The sequence below is a fragment of the Gavialis gangeticus genome, unplaced genomic scaffold (genome assembly GCF_001723915.1).
Source record: "Gavialis gangeticus isolate Ggan-Ray unplaced genomic scaffold, GavGan_comp1, whole genome shotgun sequence".
Taxonomy (NCBI): domain Eukaryota; kingdom Metazoa; phylum Chordata; order Crocodylia; family Gavialidae; genus Gavialis; species Gavialis gangeticus.
Window position 1 is genome coordinate 12,738,305 of NW_017729015.1, and position 9,600 is coordinate 12,747,904.

At 44.2% G+C, this 9,600-nt stretch overlaps 1 protein-coding gene across 3 annotated transcripts in view; it reads left to right on the forward strand.

The window, feature by feature from the left end:
* CSMD2 (CUB and Sushi multiple domains 2) overlaps positions 1–9,600 on the forward strand; it is a 795,490-nt gene that overhangs the window by 151,239 nt on the left and 634,651 nt on the right. For all 3 annotated transcript variants that reach the window (XM_019512241.1, XM_019512243.1, XM_019512242.1), the window contains exon 3: positions 4,726–4,838. In XM_019512241.1, coding sequence (XP_019367786.1) covers positions 4,726–4,838 — 113 coding nt within the window. The remainder of the gene's footprint in view (positions 1–4,725; positions 4,839–9,600) is intronic.

The following is a 9,600-nucleotide window of genomic DNA, read 5'->3' on the forward strand; positions in this document are numbered from 1 at the left end:
TTTTCCGCCTCCGTGCTGACAAGAGGGGAGTTCCCTAACCTGTAGGTATGGTGCCGGTTGTTCCTCCCCAGGTGCATCACCTTGCACTTGTCTGTGTTGAAACCCATCCTATTCTCATCCGCCCACCCTTGTAACCTGTCTAGGTCTGATTGAAGCCTGTTGCTTCCTTCTAGTGTGCCCACGTCCCCCCACATCTTAGTGTCATCAACAAATTTGAACAGGTGCTTTTCACCCCCTCGTCCAAGTCGCTGATGAAGATGTTGAACAGCGCGGGCCCGAGGACTGAGCCCTGGGGGACCCCACTGCCCACTTCCTTCCAGGTTGAGAAGGACCCATCCACTACCACCCTCTGGGTGCAGCCCTCCAGCCAGTTGGCGACCCATTTGACTGTGTGGGTGTTGACACCACAGTCCCCCAGTTTCTTAATGAGAACGGGGCGAGAGACAGTGTCGAAAGCCTTCCGGAAGTCCAGGAAGACTCTGTCCACTGCTACCCCTGCATCTAATGATCTGGTGATCTGATCGTAAAAGGCCACCAGGTTGGTCTGACAGGACCTGCCACTGATGAACCCTGCCACTGATTACCAATAGAAATCTGTTGGTATGATGCAGGTAACAAAGTCGCCATCTCTGCCACTTCACGCTGAGAGTGACCAGAGTTTTTGAACCTCAGAGGATATTTTTTTTCCTGTGTTTTCCTTGGGACCCAACTGTGTGCAATGTACCCTGTGTGATATTGCACTTACGGCCGTAAAGGGGGGACAGTTTTGGCTCAGGTGGAACAGGCCTGGAGATTCAGGTGTAGAGTGTCAGCTCCTGAGTCCAGGCATGCACTGATGCACATGAAGTATGTATGAAGCAGTTCTTTCATCTACAGTGTGCAGCTTCATTCTAATCAGCCCGCAGTTCATGTGTGCATTCATTTAAAAAAAAAGAAAGAAAAGAAAAGTGCCTGGAGGTTTCTGTAAGCACTTTTAATTAAATCTAAAACAAAATACAGGAGATGACACCTTTTTCTTCTGCTCTATACCTTGTAAGAGTATATAGTTCCTCCAAAACAACTGGAAGTTGGGGGCAGGGTGTTATTAAGCAGAAATATTTCCTTGTGTGAAAATCCCCCAGACAATGGCTTTTATCCCAAGAGCTTGTGCCCCTTGGTGCTTTGTAGCTAATATTAAGGGTTGACTCTTCTATTTAGCAACTGCAAGAACCCAACTAACGACTGGAGAGTTTCTCTTTATGGTTCCTAGGTAATATCAGTGCTCCATCCTTTTGGTGTATTATTTAGGCATACCAAATTGTGGGGAGGAGTCAAAAAAAGGAAGCCAGGGATTTTTCATTTTTTTGGATTTGAATTTTCAAAGGGGTCTGCAGGAGTCAGCACCGTTGCTGCCTTGCAAAGTCAGTCAGTTGGGTAGCTGCCTTTTTTAGATGCCTTTAAAAATCCCAGTCCTAAAATCGTACTTCCCATGATCAGACACAGCTGTTTGCTTCCATGGAGAAATTTGGGTTCAGTTATATGGTCAGCCCCAGATTTCCTTTGTGATTCTGGTCAAGTCACAACTGCTGAGCACCTCGATTCTAGATCTGTAAAACAGGGACACAGCAGCGTCTGCCCTTGCAAGGATGTCAGGAGGATAAATCTATGGAACAGATACGTTACATTATGGTACTGGGTACTGTGCTATCTCATGGCTCAGGAAAAGGCAGGGAGACTTCTTGCTCTCAAAGGGGCTTTATTGCAATAACTAACACGCGCACAAAGTTGACCGACAACTTCCTGGTGATGTCATCACATCCGCCGTCAGGGAGGGAGTTAACCCTTACTACTCCAGGGACCAGGTGAGCATTGGATGTTGATAGAAAGATTAGAAGCTGCATGCGACTCGCTCCTTGACAAACCATATCAAACAGAGACTTTACTACACCTCCAGCTCTCCCGTGAAATACGAATTTTCATTTCTACCTAGGAGAACTTTTACAATCTCTGCTCTCTCCTATGCCTGACGAAGGGCGTGAGTGCCCGAAAGCTGGCAAATAAATAAAATCATTTGTTCGCAAATATCTAGTGGGTCTAATAAAAGATATCATCTCTTCCATGAGTTCTGATTGCTCTTGAGGAAAAAGTTTTTAAAATATCTATGGTTATAAGGAGAGAGGCGTATTTAGGAGGCTGGGGTACAACATCTAGAAGACTGCTGCTAAGGCCCTTATCTTACGTGAGACGGGAGGACCTGCAAAACTCTGTTGCCTTCATAAGAATTGGCAGCACAGCTTGGACTGGTCTGGTTGATCTGATCTCTCATCCTGCCTCTAAGAATCACCAGTAGCATCATAGTTTCATAGATGTTAAGGTTGGAAGGGACCTATTAGATCATTGAGTCCGACCCCCTGCCCTGGGCAAGAAAGAGTGCTGGGGTCAGATGACCCCAGCCAGGTGTCTGTCCAGTCTCCTATTAAACACCTCCAAGGAAGAGGACAGCACCACCTCCCTTGGGAGCGCAGTCCATATTTTGGCAACCCTCACTGTAAAGAATTTTTTCCTGATGTCCCATCTGAATTTGCTCTCTATTGGTTTGTGTCCATTGTTTCTAGTGAGCCATCATATAGCAAGAAAGTTTTCAAGTGCGTGTTTAAGAATATAATTAAGAAATAAACTACCTTTAACATAGAGAGAGGAAAGGGACTGAGTTTCTTTCTAACCTCATCAGTTAAAGATTGTCTTATGTTGCATAGCAATAAGATTTATTCCCTTCAAAATTTCTTAATATATTCTATATACTCTCACTCTGGATGGTCTTATAATCCATAAAAATGTTGGATCCTTTTTGAATTCTGCTAAGCTTTTGACCTCAACGATATCTTGTGGCAGGAAGTTCCACGGGTTAATTGCTCCTTGCTACACTTTTTATAAGAGTCACATTTTTTGGAGTGTTATCAGGCAGCGGATTGTGTTTGGCTTTTTGTCCTTGGAAATGGCAACAAAAATGTAACAAGAGATTGGTTAAAGAAAAAAAATTCCTTATGTAAATCTATTATGTAAATCACCTTAGCCAAACGCAAGGGGAAGGATTAGGAGTTATAAAACTGTACTTGTTTGTCTAAAATGAACATTAGATTTTTCTTGGGCTGTGTCAATATAGCATCAGGGAATTAGTGCTTAGGATCCTAGCATGTTCCTTCAAAAATATTGCTGAACAAACTTATGTAATAAAATTAACAGTTGGTATTTTAGCTCCGAGAGTGTATGGCTACGATCTCAAATAATGTTATTCTCCATTCATTTACTCTACGTATATAATTCCCGGATCTTTTATGGAGGCGAAGGGTTGTATCAGTTTACCATGTCCATTCCTCATGAGGAGGTGATGTGTTTTAGCAGATAGTAGACGGGGATAGAGGAGATCTCAGTTTTGTTCCTGCCTCTGCCCTTGGCTGGCTGGGTAACCTTGAGAAAGTCAAACTAAGTTCCTGTCCCCTTAGTTTCCCTGTCCATACAATGTGGCTATTGGTAAAGACCTCCAGTGGTACAGCACACTTCTGTCTTCTGACAGTGATATGGAAGAGCTATCATTTCAGTCTTGTAGGGGGAAGTTTGCTTTGGGATCACCAGGTAGGTCCGTTGCCTTAGGAATGCCAGGCTCCTGGTTCAAAGATGCTCTATGATCAATGCAATGATCCTGCTGGACTGAATTCAGGGTCAATGCTGGTCTTCTTGCATGTTGTCTTCTGCTAATTTAGTTCATGCTTTTTAGTCTTAGTAAAGGATAAATGTTAATTCACATATCCTTGGGACTTTTAGAGGCTGAAGTATCATTATGTCTTCAAGGATGGAGAGAACAGACACGGAGCATGTCTGTACCTCCTTTACAGTTTTTTGAGTCCTGCCCAGATCCATGTCCTGCACCGAACCCAGAGAGGAGACAGTGGACCTACCCTTGTGGCACCTGTTTGGAGATCTGCTGCTGACATGTTTCACGGGGCTGCGGGGGCATGTTCAAGGCAGCTTCACTCTCTCATTTCTGAGTTTGGTGTGTATGGAGCAGGGGCAGGCGGATGCTTCTCAGCAGAGCTCTCAAGAGTGCCACAGAAGTGTGATAGTTGCACTCACAACTAGGCAAAGTGACTTGCCTGAGGCCACAGAGCAGGTCAGTAGAGATGGGAATTAGCAGAAATCCTTACTTGGTTCCTTTCTCTGACCATGAGGCTATGCTCTTTAGGATTATTGCAAATGGAAGTGAATGTGTGGTGTACATGGATACTGTAGGAAAGGCTACTTTTAAAACATCAAAGACCGATGACTAGATGACTCCTATGCTCCCTTTACCCATTGGGAAATGTGGATCGTATTTTATGAAGCTGTCCCCAATGAGCAAGGTGGTTAATACAAAATCTGATGTTGCTAGGACAATGAACATAGGTAGTGCAGTGATTCATAGGCTCTATACATAGGATATATTAACAGCTAATGAAATTCAGTGGTGAAGTGCACTTCATGAACAGAGGGTGCAGGTCTGTTACTCCTAGGTACAACACTTCGGTGTGAAGTTTGGCAGCCTGTTCTTCTAGCTCTGATGCCCCTGGTATAATCCCAAATATATCAACCATCATGTCATGACTGTAAGCAGAGGTGCATCAAAGGTTTCCAGAATTGCCATCTCATCCTGTAGTTGCCAAATGGGTGAATGGAAGTTGCTAAATTAATCTATCTCTTGTTGTCTTTCAGGTTAACGGGTTTCCAGCTTCCTGCTCCTATTGTCAGTACAGGGGTTGTGCTGTCTTTATGGCTCGTGAGTGATTATGCTGTAAGTGCCCAAGGCTTCCAGGCAAACTATGAAGGTAGGTCTTCCCTCCTTGGTGGTATTGTCTTTGTTGAGTTGGCCTACACTGCAATGTAACGTACAGTAGCTGTCCCTGAATAACTCCAGATATGGACCCTTTTAATTTGGAGTCGCATTGTTTCTGTTGAGCTGAATTCACTTTCCAGAATCAAAGTCCTGAACAGCTTCAGGCACAGCTAAGTCCTTGATGCCTCTGGGACCAGAAATTAGAGCTGGTTGTATAATGTCAAAACAACAAAACATCTTCCTGAAATGTTTTTTCCATTAGCTCTGCTTGGGATGATAGACTTGGAAAGGAAAGCATAGTCCTGCTTTGGGATTAAAGAAATGTAGAATTCAGCTTTGCAGCCTTAAGGTAATAGGAAGTGCAACTCAATTTTTGGTGAGTGGGACTTGGAAGGAGGAGGTGTTGTGATCACAGTGCTGTGTCCAGAAGTGACACTGAGACGTTCAGAGCTTTGTGATTTATTCAGTAGGTGTATTCTCCCCTCCCCACCCTTGTGCTCCACGTGTGTTCACATACACACACATGCACATGCATGCACAAACACACGCCCAGAGTCAGGGTGTGCATGTGCATACACGTGCACAAACACACACACATACAGAGTCAGGATGTGCACAAGCATGCACGTGCACACACACACACACACACACACGAGTCAGGATGTGTTTTAAGCTGCTGTTGTGCCTTCCTTTTAGATCCTGCAACATGCGGTGTGAAAAGTCCTGTGTTATCCAGTCTCAGATGTGGGGGAAGTGATCCTGCTATGAGCATGTTTGAGCTGCATGGTTTGCTTGTAGTAGAAGAGACAAAACAATAAATTAGCACATTAAAGCATGGTCTTGACTAGGTCCAGAGCATGGTTATAATATGACTTGATCCATCTGGGTGCAAGGAAGACCAAGTTTGAGCCCATCTGTGCAGGAATCAGTAAGTGCCAAAACAGGGTTACAGTAAACTGAAATGTGTTCCTCCTCCTCTTTGCTTTAGAAATAGACTGTACAAAGTATCCTCACAGGGTTGCATGTCTCCCAACAAGTGGATCTCCCATCATGTAGGCAGGGTAGTGTTTTAAGTAGGAAAGTCTGGATGCCACAATCGCAGAAGCATCCGAAATGAAATGCCGCTGAGCTAGGAATAGATCCCAGGTTTGCTGACAGGCAGTACGTGGCCCTGTGTACTAGTCCACAGAGCCTCCATGAGTGACATCTGCATTGGGATTTCCTGTCCTTCTGAACTGGATGGATATCTTAGTGATCTCTGAGGCAACGTGCCAGCTTTTCTGTGGATCCTCCACTTGCATAGGGCAGGAGCATGTTATCCTAGCAGAGAACTGTCAGACAGGATAGAAAAGGGATGTTTTACTTTTTACCATTGCAGTAAAGCTCAAGTGAGCAGATAGGAAGTGGCAGTAGACACCATCCCTCTTGTACCCCTTTCCCCCAACCCATCTTTAAACAGTTTCTGAAGAAGTCGGGGAAAGAACTGCTCAAACTTCTTTTTCCAAGAGATTTTTACAGAATTAGCCCCCATTTTTTCTTACAAGTATTTTACTGTCTTCCAGTTGGCTCTGGCTATTGGAAGTCAGGACCACCTTTTGTGTTGTCATGTCATGGGGAGTTTATAGGACTATATCAATCTGCTTGAGATTTGCACTTCTTTTTCCAGGCTGTTTGAGTTATTGTTCACATTTGAAAACACCGAGTAAGATATTTTGTCACGAGACCCACATTTTTGACTTCTTTGGGGAGCGACTTTTTTGGGGTGGGGAGAAGGCACAAAGTTGTGCAGAACAGCAACATTTTAGCTGCTGTCTCTCAGCTTCTGATACTCCCTTAAGACCAGGTTCTGTAATGCACTCAGACATATTTGCAAATCACAGCTAAGCTTCTTGCAAACGCAGCTTGGGTTCGAAGTTTCTAGCAAGACTGAGAACTGCGTGGGTCATGTTTGGCAGTGGCGCTTGTAGCCAACATTTCCATGCAGCTCTGGCCCTGGAGCTCCTGTCTGAGTGTTTCTGTGAGAATCAGCATGCTGAGAAAGTCAGAAGAATGAGGGTCACCTCCTTGTCCCGCATATGCTTTGAACATTACTCAGGATGGAGAAGTAATGATAGGTTTTTATTTTAAGGTTTAGCTGGCCACTTAAGCGGGATAAAATGTATATCATTTCCATTTTTATAAGGCTATCTTCTACTTGTATGAAGTCTTCTGATACCTTTCTGCCTAGTTGCTGGTTTTATATTAGCTTGATGCAAAGGGTAATTTTTTGTGTAGAGCCTTGATCCAGGCCTGTTCTTTGCTTGCATATATTTTAGATTACCTGAGGGACGTTTGACAAGAGGCAGGAGGGTTTTATTTTTAGGGCAGCTAGCTTTTATAGTTATTGGATTTGCTGGAACTCTGAAAATTCAGGGCGATATGGCATGGCAGGGACATTGGGGTTAATTAAAGCATTTCAGGGCCTTTCATTTTTGGAAGCTCAGATTCAGATCCTAGCTCAGGCTCTAGGAAGAAATGACTTTCAGCGTCTTGCTAGGGGTTTGTTTGTACATGTTGCAAAATTGCTACACAAATTGGTACACTTGGCCATCTCTGCTCATGGGACAGCTGGATAATACAGCACTAGGGTGACTGAGGTGGCTATGAGAGCACGACTTGGAATAATAGATTAAGGCTAAGGAGTGAAGGGAGGATGGTTGCAGGAAAAAGTGAGTGGAAGTGGTAGGGTTGTATGGGGAGAAGAGGGAACTTCGACAGCATTTGTGCAAAACTGAAGTGTTTTTGGTGCATTGGTGAATAGAGACCATAGCTGAACTAATGCCTTTCTCTAGGTACCATTATTTTCACTGTTAAGTCTTTATAAAGTGATTTGTATCAATAGATCTCAAAGTGCTTCATAAAGGAGCTCAGTGTTACTTCCTCTGTTTGACAGGTGGGGAAACTGAGGTGCACAGAGAGGAAATGGCATGTCTCTGGTCAGCAAAACTAAGAATAAAACTCTGGTTCTTGAGACCTAGTCCACTGCTCTAGTCACTGGAAAACAGTGCCCTCCCTGACAGCCTAAGTTTCCAGGTTTCAGTTGGTTAGGGACATATATTTCTAACTGGGATCCATTAAAATGACCTTACCGGGGTCATTTGACCCCAGTGCTCTTCCTGCCATGGCAGGGGGTCGGTCTAGATCCTGCTCAGATCCCTTCCGACCCTAGAAACTATGAAACTATGAAAATAAATGGGAATCGGGGGTTGGGTTCCCTTTGAGGGATTGGAAAATAACGTGCCTGAGGTCACAGAAATTCTGTGGCTGAGCTGGGAATAGGACCAGAGTCTCCTGAGTCCCACTGCTTATGCGCAAGCACAACGCTTGTCTCAGTTGTAGCGCTCGCCTGTGAGCGCTGCATCTTGCCCTGGAACTTCTGCTTCGCCCCTGAACTCCTAGGCATGCCTTCCAGTAGATGTTCAATGTACTTAAAAAATAATGCAGCCACCTGGTTTTCTAGGGCACACTTCACCTTGCTTTCATACTTCATTTAGCATTATTATTGTTGTTGACTCATCATGCAAAATCGCTGCCATTGGGGAACCTTCCTGGGAGTTACCTGTGGGCTTCAGCTTTCAGCCGACATTTCACCGTGCACTCTGCTTGCTAGGAAGTGTGTTGCTTGCCCTGGCTGCTGTTTTGGTTTCTGTATAAATTTCCCATTTTGTGCCTTATGTAAAACTTGGCTCATTACATATTGCAGGCAGGTTGTCTGTCTACCCCAGTGGTCTCAGCACTGCAATCTTTAATTCAGTTGTTTTGAATTCTAGAAACAAATTGTTTATTGTTAATAATAATAATAATAACAACAGTGGTGGAGTTACAGCAAAAATATGACTAGCATTGTAAAGTGAAGTGTGTTTGACTCCACGCTTTCATTTTTAAGAACGGGTCTGGAATAGCATTTTAAATCCATTTTGCAACACACCGAAATGCATGTGCATCTTGCCTTCGTCACTGGATGGGTATATTAACCCTAGTTTGTCATAACAACAATGGTGATCTCCGTAGTGAGAACAGGTGTATGGAACATCTGGAGCATGTTACAGCTGAATTCTCTTCCCCAGATGTTTTCCTATTCCAAAAAAAAAAAGAAAGTAATATCCTGAGTCATCCACTCCCAAGGATTATTTCTATTAGAAGGATGCCTGGTCCGATAATAGAAAATATAAAAACTTGTGGGTTCTATTTTGAGGTTGGAAATGGTGTGTTCGGGACTAGCAGATGAAACCGGTCTGAAATGTACAAACAGCTTTTACAAGCACGTTTCTGACTGTGATCATGAAAGGTCTAAATGAGGGAAAAGACAAAAACAACCCTACTGGGTTCCTTCCGGGCTTCTTCCCTGAAAATACAAGGTTGTTTCCATGACTGGCACAACTCTAAAACACGTCTTCCCCAGACTTGCTTTCCTGGGTTACAACCTGGGCCCTGCCGTGCCCCATGGGGAAGGGCTGGTCTCACAGTATCCCTCCGCCCCACATGTCTTTCTGGAAGCGGCTTGTTAAATTTACCAGAGGTAAATCTGCAACCCTATAATGCAGGGGTGGGCAGTTGTTTTGGGCAGAGGGCCAATTACTGAGTTTTGGCAAGCCATTGAGGGCTGCATGACAGGCAGCCAGGGACAGATAAATATTAATTCTCTAAATTTTTTAGTGGCCCCGTGGGCCAGATAGAATGGCCTGGTGGGCCACAATTAGCCCACTGGCCGCATT